The sequence below is a fragment of the Carassius carassius genome, chromosome 3 (assembly GCF_963082965.1).
Source record: "Carassius carassius chromosome 3, fCarCar2.1, whole genome shotgun sequence".
NCBI lineage: Eukaryota > Metazoa > Chordata > Actinopteri > Cypriniformes > Cyprinidae > Carassius > Carassius carassius.
Genome location: NC_081757.1, coordinates 25,683,127 through 25,709,250, shown reverse-complemented (window position 1 = coordinate 25,709,250; position 26,124 = coordinate 25,683,127). Strand labels below are relative to the sequence as shown.

At 37.2% G+C, this 26,124-nt stretch overlaps 1 protein-coding gene and 1 long non-coding RNA gene across 2 annotated transcripts in view; both read left to right on the top strand.

Annotated features, from left to right (window-relative positions):
• Positions 1-3,292, top strand: part of LOC132114693 (uncharacterized) — a 77,929-nt gene extending 74,637 nt beyond the window's left edge. The window contains exons 3-4 of the long non-coding RNA XR_009425349.1: positions 1,830-1,881; positions 1,921-3,292. This is a non-coding gene — a long non-coding RNA (uncharacterized LOC132114693). The remainder of the gene's footprint in view (positions 1-1,829; positions 1,882-1,920) is intronic.
• Positions 3,293-3,386: 94 nt separating this feature from the next.
• sin3ab (SIN3 transcription regulator family member Ab) overlaps positions 3,387-26,124 on the top strand; it is a 50,980-nt gene continuing 28,242 nt past the window's right edge. The window contains exons 1-4 of the mRNA XM_059534413.1: positions 3,387-3,639; positions 18,495-18,702; positions 22,189-22,368; positions 22,450-22,556. Coding sequence (XP_059390396.1) covers positions 18,526-18,702; positions 22,189-22,368; positions 22,450-22,556 — 464 coding nt within the window. The 5' untranslated portion in view covers positions 3,387-3,639; positions 18,495-18,525. The remainder of the gene's footprint in view (positions 3,640-18,494; positions 18,703-22,188; positions 22,369-22,449; positions 22,557-26,124) is intronic.

Genomic DNA, 26,124 nt, shown 5'->3' with positions numbered 1-26,124 from the left:
GATCTTAGTGCTGCGTTCGACACCATAGATCATGACATACTCATAGATCGATTACAAAACTATACAGGTATTCAAGGGCAGGCTCTAAGATGGTTTAGATCCTACCTGTCCGATCGCTACCATTTTGTTTACTTAAATGGGGTGTCATCTCATTTATCATCAGTAAAATATGGAGTGCCACAAGGATCCGTCCTAGGTCCCCTTCTATTTTCAATATACATGTTGCCCCTTGGTAATATTATTAGAAAATACGGAATTAGCTTCCACTGTTATGCTGATGATACTCAGCTATATATTTCAACGAGACCAGATGAAACTTCCCAATTATCTAAGCTAACAGAGTGTGTTAAAAATGTAAAAGATTGGATGACAAATAATTTTCTCCAATTAAATTCGGATAAGACAGAGATATTAATTATTGGACCAAAAAACACCACACAGAATCTTGTAGATTACAATCTGCAACTAGACGGATGTACTGTTACTTCCTCTACAGTCAGAAATCTGGGTGTTATATTAGACAGCAATTTGTCTTTTGAAAATCATATTTCCAATGTTACAAAAACCGCATTCTTCCATCTTAGAAACATTGGCAAGCTACGAAACATGTTATCTGTTTCTGATGCAGAAAAGCTAGTTCATGCTTTCATGACCTCTAGACTGGACTATTGTAATGGACTTCTAGGTGGTTGTCCTGCTTCGTCAATAAACAAGCTACAGGTAGTCCAAAATGCAGCAGCTAGAGTCCTTACCATGTCAAGAAAATATGATCATATTACCCCAATTTTACAGTCTCTGCACTGGCTACCTATTAAGTTCCGTATCTGTTACAAATTATCATTACTTACCTATAAGGCCCTAAATGGTTTAGCTCCTGCGTACCTAACTAGCCTTCTACCACGCTACAACCCATCACGCACCCTAAGGTCACAAAACGCTGGACTTTTGGTAGTTCCTAGGATAGCAAAGTCCACTAAAGGAGGTAGAGCTTTTTCACATTTGGCTCCCAAACTCTGGAATAGCCTTCCTGATAATGTTCGGGGTTCAGACACACTCTCTCTGTTTAAATCTAGATTAAAAACGCATCTCTTTCGCCAAGCATTCGAATAATGTATCTCTTAAATTGTGAGTGTAGTTGCATCTGCATTTTTATTCTTTAGCTTGGGTTAAACTAATTTTACTTTGTTGGATCAGCAGCTATGCTAATGATGTCTCTATTTTGTTTCTATGTTTTGCGTAACTAGGATTTACACAAGCTCCAGTCTGGATCCAGAACACCTGAGAAGAGATGATGCTGACCCTCAGAGGACCCCAGATGATGCTAACCTTGAATCAACAAACAGAACTAACAATTATTGCTACATGTGTGACTGCATCCTATAATTACTATTAATTAATAATATTGATAGTTCATCATCTAGCTGACTACGTCTTGTATTATTATTATTATTTTTATTTTTCTAAAATCCTGTCAAACGTGCACAAACTACTAGCTACTACTAAATATTGTAGAAACATAATTTTCTGTAAAGTTGCTTTGTAATGATTTGTATTGTAAAAAGCGCTATACAAATAAACTTGAATTGAATTGAATTGAATTGAACTGTCTCATCGGGACCAGATGCTGCTGTGGTGTCTTCATCCTCAGTTCGAATACCAGGGAACACTTGTTAGGTAAAAACAAGTTAGTAGTTAGTCTGAATGCACTGTAAGTCACTTTGGATAAATGTATAATTTATTTATATATTTTAACCACTTCAGTGGTTTAGCCCACTTCAAAAGTAATAAATCAATGCATGTCCTTGTAAAACTGTGTAAATGTTTTTCAGGTAGTCGTGCTCATGGGGTGCAGGCACATGAAAGTTTGGAGCAGACACAGCAGTCAGATTCTCCTGCACGTGTTCTTCTGCTCTCGCTAAGAGGTTGTGTGGTTCAGAGAGCCGACATCATGGTCTTCCTCATCCTTTTGCTCAATGACATCCCCATTGAGAAGAGTGAGATTGTGAAGTGCAGCAGCAGAACTGTATCAGCTGTGTTCAGATCGCAGGAGGATGTTGGGTTCACCATCTGTAAATACTTGATTGTTAGAACAATAAGTTTGAATGAAGCTTTGTTTCATGTGTTGTTAACTTGTACATGTTTGCATTTATTGTGATGCTAACTTTTATACATTGTTTTAATCATTTAGACATGTTTTTTGTTCTCAGTAAATAAAATATAAATATTTTATCCATTCATGTATTAATTGCTTGACTGAAAATTGATGTATTCACATCGACTGCATTTGTTTAACTAGTATATATTCATATATAGCTATGTCACAAAAGAAAATACATTTTGCTTCTTTTACTAAAATGTAATTTAAAAAAAATTATATAATTATTGGTTGGCATTTATCGTTATTATTGCATGTAAGTGTTGGGGTGGTCAAAATATGCAATTCATTAAGGGGTAATGTTAATTTTTGAGTAGTAATACTTACATTTTTAGAGTATAAAATCAACAATCTTCTCCAAAGGTGAGATCTTCGAGCAGCTGATCGAAGTACCCTTTGTGCAGATATTGCAGAGTCGCTGTGAGGTGTTTGTGCACCTGACCCTCTTTTTTATTATTAATGCCAAATTATTACATAAAAGATCATGGTAAGACGGTTGTATCTAACAATAAACAATCATAATGCCATAAATCAGTAAATTAAAAAAAAAAAAATTCATCATAGTATGAGATACTATACAAGAAATTTTTTTTTCACGTAAAATAATTGAAAAAAAAAAAATATTCAAGAGATAACGATTTTGGGTTTTCTAATAATAAAAAAAATGCTTCAAGGATAACACTTGATCACATTAGTGGAGTTAAAAATATAAAAAAATTAAAACCAACAGTATTGGCTATACTACAATCACAAAATAAAAAGGCAGCCGTTTCTGCAACACGACTACAACATGGGCAATGTTCTTCATTATCAAGATACTTACAAATACATTAATTAAACCTGTCACTTTTTTATGTTTAGTTTTTATGCTTGTTTTAACTTTGTAGGTCACATGATCAACATAGCGGATGATGATATACAAATTGCATTCATACTTCATACATACGCATTTAGGCTGTAGAGTACTCTTTTAGAGTTCGTTAAGTTAGTACTTATTGAAATTAAGTGCCTAATTAAAGGGTATGCGGTTTCGAACGCATCCCGACAAAATCTCGTTTTGACATCTCGCGTGGTTCTGTGTGATTTGAACAACTTCAAGTTACGCCTCCTACTTCAAGTTACGCCCACTTCAAGTTACGCCCCTGTATTGCAGTCTGCAGTAAATCCTGCAAGAAACTGGATATATTCGAATTTCACCAGCGCGCCACCAATCGCTGTTCTCGGTTGGAGTTTGTTGGTACCGCCTCCTCCACGGCCACGCCCCCGACAGAGAGGATCCTCCTGCTGTGGTTGTTTTCCCATGTTAGCCAATTAGCAACCTAGCTTGCAATTTGAGGTCTGGCGTCTTGAGTGAATGGTGCATTTTAATTTACCATTCAAATCCGAACCTTACACGATTCAACGTTTGAGAGCGCTTTTACCAGGCTTCACAGGCTTTGATTTCTCGGCGGAGCAGAAAGAAGTGATCCGGAGTGTGTTGGGGGGTGAGTTGGCTCTGCGTGCTAGCGGACGCTCGCTAGCTGTCGTCGTCGCAGTGCTTCATTCAGGCTAAAAGTAGCTAACTCTCACAGTTAATGACGCGAAAACAGCTGTCCTCTCCAAATGGCCAGTAAATCACCCGGGTGACGTGAAATTAAAAGATACCGACATTAAATCATGTTTGTTTTGAAGTGATGTATGTCAAGCTAGTGATTATATAAGAGTATTTGTCGAGGCGCTAGCTAGCCGCACTTAACTTAGCCTGAATGGCTACACAAGGTTTTTAATCTGTGCTGTGTTGATCAGCTGCTCATCCTGAAGGTCTAACTATCATTTTCTGCCTTTGACCTGTCAGCGATCAGTGCTGGCTTATTGGAGTCTTCTGAACTAACCGTACTGCTTTGATCAGCGAGCAGTTGTGTGTTTACCGGCAGAAACCATTCAGCAGGACTTCCTGATTTGTAGCTAGAAACACTTGGCAACATCGAGTGCTTATCGAGTCTTATCGCATGTTCTGGATGTTTGGTTGGTAATTAGATGTTATTTGTCGATTTTTATCAATTAGGGAAGAGTTAGTGATCGAATGTTGTTTTTATTTTGGTGTGATCAGTTTGTGTTGTTCTGAACTCTGCATCGGACAGAGGCGGTTACTGCTCGCCGCCTGTTTTTACTCCTCGATAGAGGTTTCAGACTGCGGTGAAGTTAGTTTGACGTTTGACATTCATTAGACATTCGGTTTTATACCAGTTAAACTCTTTGCGCCTGTTTTGTTTTTAGGCCGAACTAACACAGATAGACATAAATATATGCCCTTTACTTTGCACAAGGCTTCATTTCTAGAAGAAGAAAAAAGAAAAAAATACCATATACATTAATTAAACAATTTAACTACATGACTTTATACTATAAAACCAATACTAAAATGTTCAGGAAAAACATCCCTGATATTGCACAACGCTCCGTTTTTGGAAATACCATTTTATGTGTGTTATAATAATTGTAAAACTTGTATGCAATTTTTTTTCTGATTATTCCTGTGTTGTTTTTATATATGTTACAGAGACCATATTTTTATGTTTAACATACTGTACCTACTTTAATTAACCTCGTGACACTGTTTGAGATAAAGCTATCAAAACATCTGTAAAATATTCAGAATATTATTCGCTGTAATGAGCAAGGCTTGTTTTTTTCATATTTTGCTAGTATTGTTTTTATATACAGTGCTGACAACATATTTCTGATGTGGTTAATATACTATACTTTAATTAAAATCTGACACCGTTTGAGATAAAGGTATCAAACCACCTGTAAAAATCTCTAAATATTATTTAGGCTTATTTTTCCAAATTGGACCTTTATTTTTTTTATAAACAGTAGTGAAATCTAATTTTTATGTTTTATATACTGTACCTACTTAAATTAAACCTCTTTCCTCATTGTGCTTGTATTGTTTTTATATACAGTAATGGCAACATATTTTTGATATGGTTAATGTACTGTACCTACTTAAACTCTGACATCGTTTGAGATAAAGATATCAAACCAACTGTAAAATATTAAGAATATTATTCCCTATAATGCAATGCTTTGTTTTTCAGGTTATGCCTTAAACCATGTTTTTGATATGTTTAACATACTCTCCACTAGATGTCACACTCTTATTTACCTTGCGTGATGTTACAACGGAAAGCCTGTCATTCATTCAGCGCTTATCGTGGCGGAGATACTGTTGATGAGAACCAAGAGTAAAGCCATACGCGTCATTCACAATGCTCAGGTGTAATGCTAGGAATACTATAAATCTGTGGAAGCATTTAATACCATGCATAAGGCTCCATGATTTCTGCAATCAATGAATAAATGGTGGATGCCACGGGGCACTGTTTTGTTTACTGACATACATACCGTATTTTCCGGACTGTAAGTCACACTTTTTTTCATAGTTTGGCTGGTCCTGCGACTTATAGTCAGGTGCGACTTATTTATCAAAATTAATTTGACATGAAATGAGAAATGAACCAAGAGAAAACATTATCGTCTACAGCCGCGAGAGGGCGCTCTATGCTGCTCAGTGCTTCTGTAGTCTACACTGAAGACATAGAGCGCCCTCTCGTGGCTGTAGACGGTAATGTTTTCTCTTGGTTCTTGGTTCTAAATAAATGCGACTTATAGTCCAACTTATACGTTTTTTTCCTCGTCATGACGTATTTTTGGACTGATGCGACTTATACTTAGGTGCGACTTAGAGTCTGAAAAATACAGTACTAAAGCACGGATGACGCTTGTGGTGTTCTCAGCTTCTTCCGTCTCAATATGATGGTATGAATACGCGAATATCATCTCCAGCTGCTCTGAGAGTCACTTCATTAGCTTTTTACCGTTTCAACCAGTCAAAAAAAAAAAACGTTTAACGTTAAGAAATGTCAGAATATATTACTATTTAGCAGTCTTAAGACTCAAATGCTACTACTGCTGATACATATTAAAGGAATAATAACATTTGTTTTCTTTTTTTAATTTTAACAGTAAACCTCTGTTGTGCAGCACTTTGTTTGCCAAAAAATAAAAGGGTTTAATTTTCATTTGATAAGAATAAATTAAATTTAATGTTTTATGCCTTCATCTGATTACCAGAAAAAAAAATAAGAAGAACACTTTATAGGTCCCTATTATTGTTTAAAAAAAGACCCTATACAAAAAAAAAAAAAAAAGGTTTTAAATACAGGCCTGTGGTTCCTAATTCCTTTTTATTAATTCACCATTTGTAAGCTGATTTTTTTTTTTGAAATGTCAATAGCATTTGTATTAAAACTATATTCACTGAATGTAATAAAAAAAAAGAAAATCGAGTATCAAATGGAGAGCTTGCAAATCAAAATCAAATCAAATCTGGACATCTGAATTGATACCCAGCCCTATATGTAGAGATGTATTATTTTGCAGTTGGTTTAATACTATTAGCTAGTGCTGGGCGATTTGACCAAAAATGTATAGACTGTATTTTTTTTTTTTTTTTCATAGTTATACTGGTTATATATATACTACTTTCATGCATAATCAGGTGTACAATGCATTTTCTGCTGGTTAATATTCCAAGACGTGCTTGCGGCTAAGGTACTGGAGCAAATTGCTCATGTTGCCGCCTTTGGCGACAATTTTAGCCCGACAGCACTTGCATAAAATGGATATTATTTATGCTTAATCTGCCTGCAGTGCACATGAAGTCCGCAGCACGGACTTATTGTGCTTTCACACAGGATGTGTTTGCAGTCCGCTACTGATCCGCATTGGTTTAGTCCACAAACACAACATTTGTTCATTGTTTTGATTTCATATCATGTAAAAAAAAAAAAAACATATATATATATTAGAGCTGTCAACAACGCGTTAACGCATGCGATTAATTTTTGTCTGGTTTAACGTGTCAAAATATTTAACGCAATTAACGCAGCATCCGTATTTTCTGCCATCCGTTGGCTAGCTTTACATTATATGATCACGCTCTTATTCATTTAAATGCTTTTAAACATTTCAAGCGCGGCAAGACAAAAGAGAATGCGCTGTCTGTGAATGCCCTTATGTGACACACACACACACACACACACACACAATGCATAGACAGGGCGCCAGAATCCAGTTCTCTTAAGCGCTTGAACTAACAATAAACATCCCAAAGTGCCAGTTTTGTCGATTATCCTCATAAGAGCAATCTTAAATGATTTATATAAAGTCTAAAATGAACAAAAAGAGTTGTGAGAGAATGAGGCGAGATCCATAGACAGTATATAAACGGTGAGATCCGCGTGTCTGTCTGCTGTTAAAGGGACAGCAGCCAATAAAGCTTCCTGTCAGTAAAGTTAAAGAACAAAGGGAACAGAGAAAATGACTCGCTGCTCTTGACTAAATAACTTTTGTAGCTTTAATAAGGATTAACTATTTAATTTATAGTTTATGCAGTGCAAACTGCATATAACTTTGATAACTTTATTAAATTTCTGTATATTTCCTAACTGTTAAGACAGGAAGGGCAGGAGTAAACATGACATTTATTATGGGTTTATGTTAGCATTGTTTTAAGTTTACTTAAATTAAAAACTGTTATATTTTTGAAGCCTAATAATAAATGTAAAAAAAAAAAAAAAAAAAATCAGTAGCTGTATTAATATCAGTAATACTGGCCTTCATTCATAAAAAGATGTCATTTAAACAAGTATTTAAATTTAACTGTGAAATTATTACATTAAAAAATATATTAAAAACGTACATAAACATTTCTTTTTTTATTTCGATTTAATTGCGATTAATCACAGAAAAAATGTGTGATTAATCTAGTTAGTTTTTAATCGATTGACAGCACTAATATATATATATATATATATATATATATATATATATATATATATATATTTATGCATTTTACTTCTAGGTTTGTATAATAAGCTGCTCAAGCAAGCGGCAAAACATTTAAACACAATAATTAGCCTACTTTTCTTGTTAAAATATTTAAAATTAAAACACCACAGACAGAAACCGTCTCGTGCATTTTGCATTTAAATCTTTATCACAAGCAATCCCATGGGTCTTAATGAACTTTGTTTTTCTTCTTCCATAAAAGTAAACCTATATATTGTTTATCTAAAAGTGCTCTTATTCTTTTGAACCTAGCCAAAAATTTTCATTTTTCCCGCGAACAATGCGCTTTCACTTTAATTCGGGGCCTGCAGCACAGCAAAAATAGACTCGGTACGTTTACAATCGCTGCACTGCTGCAGACGCACCGCTCCTTGAACACCCTGACCACAACCTCGTGCAGCTGGAATCCGTTTATACGCACAGCAGACAGACTATGTGTGAAACAGGCGTTATAACGTAACACCAGAGCACTGCTGAGTTTACCCTCACCACGCATCGCAGTCACAGCTTAGAAGTGCAACATTGTAAAGTGTCCGTCTGAAACAGTGTCGCGCGGCCGTGGCGCAGTATAACGTTCGTTCCGAACGCTGAGTAATTAAATACACCGGTATGGCAGTATATTCAAAGTTAACATCGTAACGAAAATATACACCGGTTTTCGGTATGAACCGGTTTACCGCCCAGCACTACTATTAGCAGTATTATATATTTTTATAAAATACATGTAGGTGGGTGAATAATACATCCTGCGGATGCACTGGGATGCATCATCAGTGATGTTTCCTGGGGTCATCGGGTGTTTCAGATGTTTCAACATAATACGCCCTCACCCAGGTGACCTGGCCTGGGATGATCAAGACCCAACCTGCTTCACAGCATCGTTAAGCCATGGATCACCCCTTTTTATCCACTGCAATATTGAAGCTCTTTCTGCAGCCTCTGTAGCGAGTCTAATGGCTGCTGTCTTCTGTTGTCCACTCAACCCTAGTGCAGTGAATGCTCTGTAGAGGGAGCGGCCAGCAAAGCCCCTGCATCCAACCTCTACAGGGAAACCGCAAGCTCTCCAACCCCTCACTCTGTACTGATCAATCAGCTCTTTGCACATGGCACTTTTCCTCTGGAATGCCTCTTCCATTAGATCTATCCAGGGTACATTCAATCATATCAAAGCAAGCTGTTCTGAAACCTCAAATAAAATGATGATGTCAGGTCGCAAAGATGTTACTACGATGTGTGTTGGGAATTTCAGCTGCTTCTCCAGGTCAACTAAGAGCTGCCAGTCCCGTGCTGTATGAAGAAGGCCTACTGGAGCTTTGTGCTGTTGTGTTGGCTGTAGGGCTGGGATAAACGATTATTTTTATTATTTATATTATTTTTTAAACGATTAATCTAGCGATTATTTTTTCGATGCACCGATTAATCTAATGATTAATTTTTCAGACCGATTTGATTTCGATTATCTCCCCATTAATTGACTACTAACAATTTATACATGTTGATTTACATATCTGAATGAAAAAAACATCAATTGCTTAACATTGCAACATATGTTTATTGCTCTTAAAATTACAAAATAAAAGACTGACTAAGAATGCATTACTTTGCACTTGTATAGAGATCGCATTCAATAAAACCTTGAAACCTTGAAAACACATAGCTTACTGAAACAAGCTTACTGAACACATAGGGCCTAGCTTATGAAAAAAGAAGTTCTTTCAGATGAAAATAACAACAACTTGATGTCTAGTATTCAATAAAAAAGGTCACCCAAAATACTTGTTTAGAGCAATTGAAAGAATACAGTATGTAAATGTAAACTTGAGGGCTTTAAGCTAATACAGAGAGTGCTTTTACAAAAAAAAAAAAAAATTAACAGTGGGAGCCAGCAGCCTGTCATGGAGAAAAAAAATCTCTGATTGCTCCACGTGAAACTTTGGCGTTCCGCCCTTTTTCTAATATGCACAAGGGAGGGAGAGAGCAAGAAGCGCTCGTGTAGTTTGAAGACTGTGAGTGCGCGAGCGCGCGTTAAACTTTGGTGTTTCGCTCTTTTTCTATCGTGTTTAATGATTTTGATTAATATGCACAAGGGAGGGAGAGAGCAAGAAGCGCTCGTGTTGTTTGAAGACTGTGAGTGCGCGCGCAGCCGGGGCTCTCTCTCATACGCGCCCTGTCACTGTCACTCACCGATCAAATAAGGCTTTGACAGCCGCCAAAAAAAAAGATCAATGCAGAAAAACCCCTGGATTGGTTATATAACGTTGGACAGAATGTTGATCCGGCCATCGCGTATATTCAGCGCACATAAGGTAAACGTTTTGCAAACGTTTTTTAGAGAAATAAAAACAGGTCGACGAATCGATGCGCATATTTTGCGTCGACGTATTTTTTGCGTCGACGTCATCGATGACATCGACGCGTTGTCCCAGCCCTAGTTGGCTGCTCTCCTTCTTTCACAAAGCGTATTTCCTTCCTAACTCGATGATGGTGCTTGCTATTTGCAATGGCCAGGGATACACCCTCCGCTATTACCATTAGAACCGGGTCATGGCACCAGCGATAGCAGCCATCCCCAAGAGCCTTTGGGCAGCAACTCAGAATGTGTTCTAGTGACTCTTTTCCACCTCATCCATGCCCCTTGTTGCCTCATGCCTGCCACTTTACTCATGCAGATTTCTTCCACTGTTGCCCTCAAGTCATCCTGCACAAGGTATCGCTTTTCCTTGTCGCATGATTTGCTGTAGTTTGGCATTGGGAAACAAATGAGCCCTGCTCTTTCCCAAGCCACTGCCCCCTCCAGCTCCCTTGAGGCTTTCCACTTTTTTCCTGTTCGGGGTCACTGAAGTCTCTATACTGCATTGTTTCTCTGGTGCGGGAGACCATGAACTTTTCTGTAATGCTGCTGAAAGTGAGCTGCAGGGTGTTACTCTTCCCATACAGAGCTGTAGTACTCAAGCTGCGAGGTAATCTGAGCCATCTGCAGAGATAGCTACTAACTTTCCTCTCCATTAGTTCAACTGATGAAATCGGCACTTCATGTACCATGAGGCGATAGAATCCGTGGCAGGATGCCATACTGGTATATCCATCACTTGAACTTTTCAGGCAAACCAGATTTATCTACATTTTTGAACCACTTCTCAAGCTCACCGATGGATGACTGGATAGCGGCTGTATCTCGGATGCTGTGGTCAAAGAGGTTTCCGAGACTCTTCACTGGCTTCTCACTAATGGTTGGAATTGGGGTGTCCTCCAACATGAAGCAGAACTTTTCCATGATTTCTTCAGGTAAAGTGATCTAGATTTGGCAAGCTTGAAGCTCATTCTTGCCCACTTGATGAGCCTCTCCAGGCCTTGAAGGATCCATCTGCTGCCTGTCGAGACTATGAGGTCATCCATGTGTAAGCTCTTATCGGTGGTTGGCGCACCCCATCTTGGACAGCGGGTCTCTGCACTCCACCTAAACAGCTTTGGCATCCATTTTCATGGCCAGTGCAAAGAGGGTTACTGAAATTGTGCATTCAGTAATGATACCCTTCTCCAGCCAGGCATCCCAGAAGTCCCTCCTTTCTGCACCGATGTATCAATGTTACCATTTTTAAGCAGAAAGTCAGTCATCCGCTTGGACAGAATGCTGAAGAAGAATTTGCCCTCAACACTGAGCAACGAGATGGACCTAAATTGCTCAATGTTTGTGGAATTATCTTCCTTGGGTATCCACACACCTTCAGCATATCTCCACTGGCTTGCAATAATTCCACTATGCCATATTGTCCACAAGAGTTTCCTGAGCAATCGCAGCAGATCTGGGCAGCAGTTATAAATAACAGGGCACGCCACTTGGTCCCGGGGCTGAAATGGATCTAGCTGTCCTCACCACCTCCTGGATTTGAAGTCAGCCTTTAGGGCTGGTGGCTCAAGAAGGGCCTTTTGCTGTTCCAGGTCCAGCTCCCTATTGGCATCATGCAAGGTGTCATAAAGGAACTGTAGTCAGGGCTTGAGGGCGACTGTCCGCATCACCTTTCCAAATGTTTGACGCAAGCTGTGGGCTGTTTCACTCGTACTTCTTGGTTTACTCTGCCTGGGGCTGGGGCTTCTGTTGCCTGGAGGTACTGGGCATTGTGAGATGATTCCGGTGATCTCTGTGCATTGCACTATTGGCTCTAGTGCTGGGAAATAATTTGATAATGATAATTATCGTGATGTAATTTTCCTCAATAAAATGATATGAAGAGTTTCATAAATGTTGGATGTTATAGTTATGCATCAAATGCGGAACGAAACAACGTGATCCATCTGAGACACGCCACAAAATTCAAACTGTCGTGCAGCGCGAGCTCACTAGAGCAGATGTGTTTACTCGGTCAAGCGAGCATTAAGTAGCGCTGTGAGATCCACTGTTTGAATTCAGCGATGAACACAACTGACTTCTTAAAAGTAAGTTTAAACGGGTGAAACACTGTGCAACGAGACAGTCAGAAGGCTTTTCAATCTAAACATCATTTACCAAATAGTTATGTTTTTTCCCATGGTATTGAGGTGTTATGTGTGGTTTTAACTGTGTCCATCATGATTTAAATGTATGGTACTATGGGAGACCAATGCTTAATTAAAAAATAAATAAATATTTTTTTATATTTAGATGTTTATTTTGTTAAAGGTATAGTTCACCCCAAAAATTTAATTGTCATTTATTCAACCTCATGTAGTTCCAAACATGAATGAGTTGCTTTCTTATGTTGAACATAAAAGAAGATATTTTGAAGATTCCTTTGTAATCAAACAGTTGGTGGTTACCATTGACTTCCGTAGTAGGAAGGTATTATAGTTGCCGTCTTGCCGTGCTGTCAACTGTCTCTCCAGTAGTCACTGACCTGTTTGTGGTTGTCAACCAGCCTACTCCTGGCAGGCCCTGGCACAGCCAGAAACAATATGTGAATAATACATTCTGCAGGTGCGCTGGGACACATCATCAGTGATCCTTCTCATATATACATCAGATTATTAATCAGGACAAATATGCCATGAGCATCAGTTGAGTAATTTAGAGTTGGTTTGATTCCTTTATTTGAAGTGGTGTCCCAAGTTTAATGGATTTAAATTTGTTTCCAGGACTGCCTAAAAAAATATCAGATTAATGATAAAAAAGCCTTCTGCAGAATAATAGGGTAATTTACAGTTGGTTTGACACCTTTATCTCAAATGGTGTCCGAGTTTAATTAAAGTAGGTAGAGTATATAAAACATGACACATGGTTTCAGTTCTATAAATAAAAACTATAAAGACATAATCTGTAAAACTAAGCCTTGTGCATTATAGGGAATAATATTCTGAATAATTGACAGATGGTTTGATACCTTCATCTCAAACTGTGTCAGTTTAATTTAAGTTGGTACAGTATGATAAACGTATCAAAAATATGGATTCTGTACCATATATAAAAACAATACAGGCATAATCAGAAAAAAACAAGCCTTGTGCATTATAGGGAATAATATTTAGAGATTTTTACAGTTTGTTTGATACCTTTAGATCAAATGGTGTTGTTGTTTAATGGATTTGTTATAGAATACATTTAACATTTTTTAAATTACCGTATATTCCGCACTATAAGGCGCACTTAAAAGCCTTTACTTTACTCAAAAAACGACAGTGTGCCTTATATATCCCTTGTGCGTTGTTGAGGACGTTTTCGTCCACTAGGGAGTAAAGTTGAGTCTTATTTTGGCCACAACTTTCTCTGTGTTTGAGCTAATGGAATGATTTTTGGTGACATCTTATTTTGACCCATATTTTGGGAAAATGCTTTGAAATTTTTCAAAAACTCAACGGTACACTGTGGGCAAATTCACTACCCTTTCGGGATGTTCGTGGATGAAAACATCCACTAAATTAAACTGCTGTAAAAATGTATCAGATAAATATTTCTTTCATTTTTTTTTTTGCATAAATCTATTAATCAACCTCAGTCCTGATCAAAACTACCAAATTTGTAAAAAAATTCCAAGATTTTAACTTTTTAATTATCAAGTTCATAAATGATGTCACTGATTTGGGAAAAAACACACAAAATTACATATTTTCAATATAAAAAGTGATTGTGGACTGGATTTTTTTTAACCTTTTATCACAGTCTTGGGCATGTCAAAGATTAGTAACAAGATTGGCTTTGATGCATTGTTAGTTTTTGTGCAGCATTAGATTTACATTTTTTCTCCCTAATTTGTTGTTGTTGGCTGTTTTTGCCCCATTGACTTCCATTATAACGACATTTTTTGATTGCAAAGCCATGACACCATATAATCATGCATTGTTGATTGTTTGTGGTTTTCACTTTTGGGAAGAGGTAAAAAAAATATTTTTACAGTTGATCACTAGGTGGGACCATTAACCCTTTAGATAGGCCTGTGCAAAAAAAGGCTTGGTTTCTGGCTTGTTTAATTGGTTAATCTTTTCTAATGTCTTCTTTTCCCCCTTCGCAGTCAATCAATAGGCCTACTTTCCAGTGCTTTGTGGCAAGCTTAATGTGCGCGTGAGCGTGCAATAGGCTATAAATGCCTATTTATTAAAGGATGATTTAATAGGTTATTATATTAATCAATTTAATATAAACATGGGACTAGTTGACTAGGACAAATAAAATAAAGAACGGTAGCAAAAACGAAAATATTACCAGCGCAAACGAAGCACAAATCAAAGATGATTTTGGGTAAATTTGGAGCATGTGGGGTGCTGAGTGACATCAGAAAATGACCAGTAAACATTATTCTAATATCTTAAAAACCTAAGCAGCACAAACAAATGTTTTTACGCGGCACAAACCAGCACAAAGGACGCACAAACAAACAAGACTACTTTCGTGAATTTGGAGTATGGGGCTGAGTGACATCATCGCCTATAACTCAATATCTAATATTAAAAAAACCGAAGCAGCACAAACGAAAATATTACTGGCACAAACCAGCACAAACAAAGCACGAACAAACGAGTCTATTTGGGGTGAATTTGAATATATATTGAATAAATATTACCGGCACAAATGATTAAACTTGTTTTGGTGAATTTGGAGTATGTGGGGGGGCTGAGTGACGTCATCACCTATAATTCAATGTCTAATTATGTAATTTGAATTATATTTGTTATTTCTAAAGGAGGGAAGATAGATAGAATGTTAATTTTAACAGCACAAATGGGCACAAACCAGCACAAACGAATGGTGCCGGTTTGAAGGGATTTGGACAGTATGGGGTGGAGAGTGATGTCACTGGCCCATTTTGTATTTGTTATTTTTGAGGACAGGAAATAGATCAGTGTAAATTTGAATGACACAAATCTAGCACAAACGAATGACACCGGTTTGGAGAGATTTGGATGCCATGGGGTGGAGAGTGACGTCACTGTTCGTAAAAAGTTTATTTTTGTTATATAAAAAAAGTGGTCATAGTTACAGGGTTTCTTTTAACAGTACAAACCAGCACAAATCGAGCACAAACGAATGACACCGGTTTGGAGAGATTTGGACGCCATGGGGTGGAGAGTGACGTCACTGTACAGAATTGTTTTTGTTATTTCTATGAAGATGAAATCTATTTGACGTTCATTTCAACAGCACAAACTGACACAAATCGAGCACAAACGAATGACACCTGTTTTGTGCGATTTAGACGAACTGGGGTGGAGAGTGACATCACAGCCTCCGAAAATATTTTGGATGTATCTACGGAAGGAAAATAGATAGTGTTTGTTTTAACGGCACAAACGGGCACAAATCGAACACAAACAAACTGCGCTGGTTTGGAGCGATTTGGGCGACATGGGATGGAGAGTGACGTGACACGATCAAAAAAAGAATGTTTAATATCTCAAACACCAAACCAGCACAAACGTTCGTTTCTGCAGCACAAACGTAGCACAAACGAATGGCATAATTTTGGTGATATTTTTCTTTTTATGGGGTGCCAACTTCACGGAGGTCAGACAAAGCCTTATTTTGTTTATATGAAGAGATTTTATTTTGTGTTATTTATTTGATTTGGGGCTTGTTTTAAAACTTCAGTCTAGTTTTCTTATTTACATTTACATTCTATGTAGGATATTATTATAGTTAAATTTAAAATTCACGAAGAAATAACGGCATTTTGTCCAAGCAATAATAAATGGACACATTTAATTCATAATTTGTCTTAAATGTCATTTTGTTTAAAAAAATAAAGTAAAATCGTAAATTGATTCGAATCGTGGAATCAAAATCGTGAATCGAATCGTCAGTTGAGTGAATCGTTACATCTAGAGCTGAAACAACTAATCAATTTAATCAGTTAAAATCGATTATTAAAATATTTGTCAACTAATTTTGTCATCGATTAGTTGCTAAACAAATTTTATTTGCCATTTTGTGCATATTTTAAATCTGCGGTGACCAAAGTGTGGCAGTAATAAGCCACCGCAGGTTTTACTCAGCCAGTACAGCAGGAAAAGTAGCGAATAGCCAATAGCTGGCCTCGTGTTATGTCACGTGCTTCCCGAACTGCGTCTGCTGCATTCAGCGAGATGGTGGAGACAGACGGCAGTGGAGTAAGCTTGAGAAAGAAAGAGAAAGAAAAAGAAAAAAGCGGAAGATAAAACTAATTGAACGAAGTCATCCAAAGTGTGGGAGTACTTTACTTTGAGCCTTCAAAAAAGAAGAGTAACCTGTTAACTCTGCACAACTGAACTGTTTAACTGTTTAAGACTTTTATTTGTGCAGATTCTCCAGTACAATGTTGTTTGCAAATGTTTCGTCATAAAAAGCTAATAACATTGCTTTTTAACAGTTAACATTTAAAGATTTACAAACATGTTCTGTGATCAGTTTGTCGTTTACTAGTTCATAATTCAGTCTTGCAGCCTAATTATGACTGAATGAGAGATGTAAATGTATTTGAAATGCACTTTTTTTCTAAGTATTCACTGCTCTTTTTCACACAGCAGGTTTTTTGTGTGTCAATTTTTTTTTTTCTGGACAACCTTCTGATTGATTTTACTTTAAAATGTGAGTTCCATTCAGGTTTCATGCCACTGGCACTTTATTCGAAGGATTGTTTACAATTTCACAGCATAAGCTATAAAGTTGTGTGTTTACAGGAAAAAAATAATAAAATGCAATGTTTTATTCTTATTCTTCATGAACATATTTTCTGAAAGATTCCTTAAAGGGTAACTAAACCCCTGGTCAAGGTCTGACTCCACCCATTGGCAATATTTGAAAAATGCTGAAAAGTGGGCAGATCACAGCGGAGATAGAGGGGACGAACCTAGGGCGGGGCTGAGCGAATGCGGCGTGAACCTGAGACCCGCCGTGATGGATTGATTGACAGCTGCTCTCAGACGCTAAAATGGAGAGAGACTGTAATGACGCAAGTAGCTTTGCAACGGAGTGATCATTTGAAGTAGAGGACTTTTCTCCCCCACTTTTACCTGAAGTGGAGGGTGTCGAGGTGTCTGTTCATATCAATTCAAGCCGCTGGCTCAAAATGCGGTCTAAACTCCCGCACCGCGTCGCTTTTCAGCGCGAGCTGTGTGGAGAAACCCAATTCCACTTCCATTGCGTTGGAGAAGCAATCCCGCGTAAAATGAAGTTTGCACACTCCAGCTCTAGGCGGGAACTCGCGGTTTTCCAGGCCAAGTGCATGCAACCAGCAACACTACACCTACGTACCATCCTGACCACTGTACTAAATACAGATAAATCTACGCCAACTTGAAGCTATTCTAACTGATGCAATACTATGCTACTAACTAACTGTGTTCAACCTGAAGGGGGCAGCACTCAGACGTTTTTACACCATATATTGTAGAATTAAAACACTTTATACTCAAATGTCAAAAAAGTTACTCGAATCAATGAACCGCACTAATAAAGCCCCATTCTTATAGATCATTAACTAAAAAAAGTTGGTTTAGGGTTTAGTTAATCTTTAATAAGCTTTGTTCGGGATGTTAAACTACTTTAGGAGCCCTAAGGACTGCCATGGTGAAAACATTATTTGAAATCTCCTTGTGAAATTTGCTAGAGTATGGGTCAATGTTTTGATTGCAGAAGAGTTTGACAAAGGATTACTAACACATAATAAAACAAAACTCCAGGTATATTTTTTATGAGGATATGACCATGCAAAATGGTTAAAATCTCTATAAAATCCATGTTGAATGATAAAGACCCTTTGTTAATAATTTAATTGGAAAAAATGGGCAAAACTAAAATATAAGTACCTAAAGATTAATCGATTAATCGTAAAAATAATTGACAGATTAATCGATTATCAAAATAATCATTAGTTGCAGCCCTAGTTACATTGCTAATCATTAGAAACATGAATTCAGTCAAGTGTGTCCAACGTTTTGTCTGGGAGCGCATGTATATTTAGTGGTAACTTTCATATGAATATTTGCTATTTGTTTGTTGTAGATTCCACCGCAGTGAGGAGCATGCGTACATAATGAAGCGGCGCTTGGAGGATCAGGACACCGTGATCGGCTCTCAGCGCCAGCTACCCGGGGGTGTGGACAGCTTTCAGCACCGCGTCCTTAACTCTGCCTCCTCCCTCTACGAGACTGCACCAGACAACATGCAGCCATCGTCCAGCATGCAGTATTCTGTCTCACAGACCTATCAGGTACAAACGCCATCAACAGTTTTGCATTATTTTGGTAAATATGACTTTGTTTTTATGTATTAAATATTATAAATAAACATATATATAAAATAATAGTGTAAACTTTATTTAAAGAATATGTATATACAGAATATGTGAGTATATACAGTGGCATGCAAAAGTTTGGGAACCCCTTGCAGAATCTGTGAAAATGTGAATAATTTTCAAAATTTAAATAATTTCTGAAGATCATGTGACAAGACTAGAGTAATGATGGTAAAAATTCAGCTGTGCATCACAGAAATAAATTACACTTTAAAATACATTCAAGTAGAAAGAAGTTATTTTAAATTGTAAAAATATTTCAAAATTTTACTGTTTTTGCTGTACTTTGGATCAAATAAATGCAGGTTTTGTGAGCAGAAGAGACTTCTTTAAAAAACATTACACATCTTATGGTTCAAAAACTTTTGTCTGATAGTGTATATAATATATTTAAGACCCCAATTTTTTATATTAGAATGATGAAAAATTTGTTTAAATCACTGATTCAACGACTCACTCATAAACCTACTTCACTTGTTTCATTACTGGATGAATCAGCGTTTTTGAACGATTCTCTTGAATGAAAATGTCATCTGTTGACAAATACATTTTTAAGACACTTGTCGCCACCTAGTGGTGAAATAATGCAATTGACACGAACATTATTTGAAGCGCAGTACATTCAAAAGGGGATTTGCTCTATTTTGATCGCTACAATATAGACATCAATGTTTATATCTGAACTATAAACTTTATCCCAGTATTTCTGTGATAATATGAATGACTGTAAGACAGAAATAATATTGTGTAGTTGAAAAGACAGTTTGTGAAGATGTTTCTTAACCAAACATGCTAACTGCTCTCTCTGTGTCAGCAGCAGTGCGAACACGGATTTAAATGATCCGGTAACGCCCGTTTCACACATACTCCGTCTGCAGTGCGTATGGGTTGCGTATTTTTTTACGCACCCATGTTAACGGATTCCAGCGTTCATACTGCACGCGGCTGCGGTCCGTCATTGCGTTCCAGGAGCAGTGCGTCTGCAGCAGGGCAGCGATCGTTTACGTACCGAGTCTATTTTTGCTGTGCTGCATGCGCTGAATTAAAGTGACAGTGCATTGTTTGCAGTAAAAATGAACATGGATTGACACGGAAATGCACTAAATTAAATTAAATTTATGCATTTAGCAGACGCCTTTATCCAAAGTGACTTACAGTGCATTCAGGCTATCAATTTTTACCTATCATGTGTTCCCGGGGAATCGAACCCCCAACATTGCGCTTGATAACGCAATGCTCTACCAATTGAGCTACAGGAACACTAATTAAATACTAATTAATACTAATTAAAGCCTACTGTGTTTCACACGCAACACATGGGTTTTGGCTAGATTTAAAACAAGAAAAAGAGCAACTTTAGAGAAACAAGGCAACATTATATATGCACTTTTATAGAGGCAGAAAAACAAAGTTATTTAAGACCCGTTGGATTGCATGTAATAAAGATTTAAATGCAAAAGGCATGAGAGTCGACTGTTTCTGTCAGTAGTGAGTTTTAATTTTAAATGTTTGTGATAGCCTAACCTAGCCTAGAGCCTCAGCTCTAGTCCTGAATAAGATATTTTACATAAAAGATGTTTGCCTTTAGTCCGCAAGACAAACAAATGCTGAAATTATTAAAATAAACCCATTCAAAAGTTTGGGAATCCTTCGTTCTTAAAGGGATAGTTCACCCAAATAGCAAAATTATGTCATTAATAACTCACCCTCATGTCGTTCCAAAACCCATAAGACCTCCGTTTATCTTGGGAACACAGTTTAAGATATTTTAGATTTAGTCCGAGAGCTCTCCGTCCCTCCATTGAAGCTGTGTGTACGGTCTACTGTCCATGTCCAGAAAGGTAAGAAAAACATCATCGAAGTAGTCCATGTGACATCAGAGGGTCAGTTAGAATTTTTTGAAGCATCGAAAATACATTTTGGTCCAAAAATAGCAAAAACTACGACTTTATTCAGCATTGTCTTCTCTTCCGTGTCTGTTGTGAGAGAGAGTTCAAAACAAAGCAGTTTGTCATATCCGGTTCGCGAACGGATCATTCGATGTAATCGGATCTTTTTGAACCAGTTCACCAAATCGAACTGAATCGTTTTAAACTGTTCGCGTCTCCAATACGCATTAATCCACAAATGACTTAAGCTGTTAACTTTTTTTAATGTGGCTGACACTCCCTCTGAGTTCAAACAAACCAATATCCTGGAGTAATTCATGTACTCAAACAGTACACTGACTGAACTGCTGTGAAGAGAGAACTGAAGATGAACACCGAGCTGAGCCAGATAACGAACAATAGACTGACTCGTTCACGAGTCAAGAACCGGTTGCATCGGTTTGAGGCACTGAAACACAACTATTAAAAGGTTCAAACGTTCACTGATGCTCCAAAAAGAAACAAGATGCATTAAGAGCTGAGGGGTGAAAACTTTTGGAATTCTAAGATCAAGGTAAATTGTACTTCATTTGTGTTCTGGGAAACATGTAAGTATGTTCTGTTGCTTACGAAGGGCAGAACTAAATGGAAAAAAATTATATTTCAACAAAATAAGAAAAATTTGGATATCTTCATCATGTTCAAATGTTTTCACCCCCCCATCTCTTAATGCATCTTGTTTCCTTTTGGAGCATCAGTGAACATTTGAACCTTTTTAATAGTTGTGTTTCAGTGCCTCAATTGTCCTCTGTGTGAAAAGATGTATCTCAAAATCATACAGTCGCTGCTGGAAAGGGTTCAAATATGCGAAAGAAGCTGGAGAACTGATTAATCTGCAGGACCTTAAAGAGTTTTCTGAAGAACAGTTCTCAGTTTAACTGTTCAGAACAAACAAGGGACTCATGCACAACCATCACAAAACAGAAAGACAGTGATGGATCATCCAGATAACAGCAAACAGTATTAAGAACCAAGGGTTCCCAAACTTTTGAATGGGGTTATTTTAATAATTTCAGCATTTCTTTTTGTGTTTTCAACTAAATGTAAACATCTTTTTATGTACAATATCTTCCTCAGGACAGTACTAAATAAAAACATAACATGCATTTAGTATGATCTCTCTTATTTTGTTAAAATGATTCACATTTTCACAGATTCTGCAAGGGGTTCCCAAACTTTCGCATGCCACTGTGTATATTGGAAAACATTTTAAAAACACTTGGAATATCTAAGAGGTTTCAGTTGTTTTTGTTGAATTGTCCTCTACAATACCCATAAAATGAACTATTGCCTGAACTACCTGCGACAGAAGGAATCTGGACAGTTTTATTGTACATTCAAAGGAAAGCCTTAAAGCACATTTTGGGATATATTGAAATGAATGAGAATTCATCACATAGTGTTAAAGGGAAATTACATTTCACTTTATGTAAGCAGTCCTGATAATTAACCATTTCTCCTTCTGCTCTAACAGTTATCAGTGGCCCAGAGTTCTGGTGGACATGGACATACCAGCAGTTCAGCTGTGCACACTGGGCCTCATCACCATGGGCCAGCTGTCCAGCCTGTGGGCCAGGGTCATTCTCATGCTACCCCTACCTTTACCCCTGCCCCTGCCCCAACACTGGGTCAGCAGCAGTTTCAAAGGCTCAAGGTAAGAGATCTGTTTAGAAGAGCATGGGAATTATCTGCATTAATTTAGATGGATTGAGAACTGAGATGTATGAAATTTCAGGTTGAAGATGCTCTTTCCTATTTGGATCAAGTTAAACTTCAGTTTGGCAATCAGCCGCAGGTCTACAATGACTTCCTGGATATCATGAAGGAGTTCAAGTCTCAAAGGTCAGTTAGAGTTTTGTTTTTTTTAGATTTTTTGTTTTGTTTCTGTCCCTTCTAGTTCGGTCTAACTCCATACCTCGAATGGGTTGGTCTAGTTTTGGTGAGCGCCCTTGGGACTTTATCCTCTGCCAAGGTAGCTGAGAGATACTAAACCTGTCTTTGTATGTGTTTGTGGCTGCTGTTGTACTCTGGCCCCTCTTTCTTTGTCAGTGATAGAGGAGAGGAATTGTTTGTGCCAGTAGGCCAAGCATTGAAGACAGTAATTCTTCATTTATTTTGAAAGAACAGTAATCATACCTGTGTGCAGTACTTTATTTGTTATTTTCTTTTAAAATTCCTTTTTGAATTACTGATGAATTATTTTCTTGCTTCCAAATGTTGTGCATTTCCAGATCAAAGTACAAATGCTTTGCAAGGCAGCCAAGTATATTATTTTAAGGTGTCAAGCTTAATGTTAAATTAGAGCTGCTCATTGCACTCAGTATTGATCTTGAGTGTTAGAATCAACAAAGCACAACAGTTTTTGTCACATCACCAGAGATCAGTCACATCACCAAATTTTTGAAGAGTGTAGTAGGGCTGAAACGATTCCTCGAGTAACTCGCTTACAAAAAATGATCGAGGCAAATTCCTCTTTTTTTTTTTCAATTCAAGTTTATTTGTATAGCGCTTTTTACAATACAAATCGTTACAAAGCAACTTTACAGAAAATTATGTTTCTACAATATTTAGTAGTTGCTAGTAGTTTGTGCACGTTTGACAGGATTTTAGAAAAAATAAAAAAAAATAATAATAATACAAGACGTAGTCAGCTAGACGATGAACTATCAATATTATTAATTAATAGTTATTTTATGATGCAGTCACACATGTAGCAATAATTGTTGGTTCTGTTTGTTGATTCAAGGTTAGGATCATCTGGGGTCCTCTGAGGGTCAGCATCATCTCTTCTCAGGTGTTTTTGGATCCAGACTGGAGCTTTTGTAAATCATAGTTACGCAAAACATAGAAACAAAATAGAGACATCATTAGCATAGCTGCTGATCCAACAAAGTAAAATTAGTTTAACCCAAGCTAAAGAATAAAAATGCACATTTGATCAGATGCAACTACACTCACAATTTAAAAGATACATTATTCGTATGCTTGGCGAAAGAGATGTGTTTTTAATCTAGATTTAAACAGAGAGAGTGTGTCTGAACCCCGAACATTATCAGGAAGGCTATTCCAGAGTTTGGGAGCCAAATGTGAGAAAGCTCTACCTCCTTTAGTGGACTTTGCTATCCTAGGAACTACCAAAAGTCCAGCGTTTTGTCACCTTAGGGAGCGTGATGGATTGTAGCATGGTAGAAGGCTAGTTAGGTACGCAGGAGCTAAATCATTTAGGGCCTTATAGGTAAGTAATGATAATTTGTAACTGATACGGAACTTAATAGGTAGCCAGTGCAGTGCCTCGAAGCCTCTTTTAATTTATTTTAAATCTCACATCAGGTTCTTTCGCAATTATTTTTTTAATGTGACACAACTCGTTTACGTCTCTCACAAAGCGTGCAAGGAGTCAGCAGTGTTTTGATTTGAGGGCGCGGGCAAAACGTAAAGAGAATGTCGTGGCGTGTGTCCAGTGCAAGATAGAGCTGGCATACCACAACTAGGGCCCTATGATTTCCGCGATGCAGAAAACGCGGAGGGAATCGCAGAATCCAGTCATAAAAACGGAATTTACAGTTTAACGCGGAATGGCACGGAATTTGCCAAATTTTGAATGATTTAATCAAAAATAGGTCATTGCACTTAAATCAAATCATGATATGGACTAATATCTGTAAATATTAAGCCGGAAAAGTCTATTTAAATATGAATCCTACATGTTCTGCGTGTCTGTGTTAATAAATGGAGCAGAAGCGTGTCTTCATTCATTAAACACACGGAAGCGCACGTGACGCTCCGGTGATTTCAGCTTCTGCTGTCTCACTACATAAGGACGTAAACACATGAACAACATCTCCAGAACTGCTCTGACAGTCACTTCATGAGCATTTGACCGTTTGATTTGAGTAAAACTAGCATCACATCACATACCCAGAACTGTAAAGCTACGTCAACCCGTCAAAATAAAAGTCCGGTTTAGTTTAGTTATTGCGGTTTAGTACCAAAAAGTTAAGTTTGCTTAATTTCAATAATTAAAAGTTAAATAAAATTAATGTTTTATGTGTTTAATGTGCATCTCAGAAAATGCTTTATTTAAAACCCCAACTGAATGGCACTTAAATGCACTTAATTTATCTGTCAACTTTATTGTCATTGTTCACAGTACAAGTACAGACAGAGAAACAATGGGTACTAATTAAATGTTTATTTTTGATGTATGCATTGCATTCTATGCATTTAAAAAAATAAAAATATTTTTTTTCTAAAAAAGGAAACTTAGTTGTTCATTTTAAGTGACCCAGGAGTCTTATTTTCTCTTGCATAATTTATCAAAATTAATTTGACATGAACAAAGAGAAATGTGTGTGTATATATATATATATATATATATATATATATATATATATATATATATATATATATATATATATATATATATATATATATATATATATATATATATATATATATATATATATATTATACAACTGATTAGTAACTTTTGATACTTTGCGGTAAAGATGGCTCTCTGATTGACTCTGCCTTATCAGTGCGGCTCCCATGAAAAAAAAAATAGTGAAGACCTCTGACAGTCCTACAAACATTGATAAGAATGTAACGTTACATTTTATGTTATGTCTCTGTAAAGGCAATTTTATTATATTTTATAATTATATTTTGTATTATATACAATCGTGGCCAAAAGTTTTGAGAATTACATAAATATTCGTTTTCAAAAAGTTTGCTTCTAAACTGCTTTTAGATCTTTGTTTCAGTTGATTCTGTGATGGACTGAAGTATAATTACAAGCACTTCATACGTTTCAAAGGCTTTTATCGACAATTACATGACATTTATGCAAAGAGTCAGTATTTGCAGTGTTGGCCCTTCTTTTTCAGGACCTCTGCAATTCAACTGGGCATGCTCTCAATCAACTTCTGGGCCAAATCCTGACTGATAGCATCCCATTCTTTCATAATCACTTGTTGGAGTTTGTCAGAATTAGTGGGTATTTGTTTGTCCACCCGCCTCTTGAGGATTGACCACAAGTTCTCAATGGGATTAAGATCTGGGGAGTTTCCAGGCCATGGACCCAAAATTTCAACATTCTGGTCCCCGAGCCACTTAATTATCACTTTTGCCTTATGGCACGGTGCTCCATCGTGCTGGAAAATGCATTGTTCTTCACCAAACTGTTGTTGGATTGTTGGAAGAAGTTGCTGTTGGAGGGTGTTTTGGTACCATTCTTTATTCATGGCTGTGTTTTTGGGCAGAAATGTGAGTGAGCCCACTCCCTTGGATGAGAAGCAACCCCACACATGAATGGTGTCAGGATGCTTTACTTGTTGGCATGACACAGGACTGATGGTAGTGCTCACCTTTTCTTCTCCGGACAAGCCTTTTTCCAGATGCCCCAAACAAT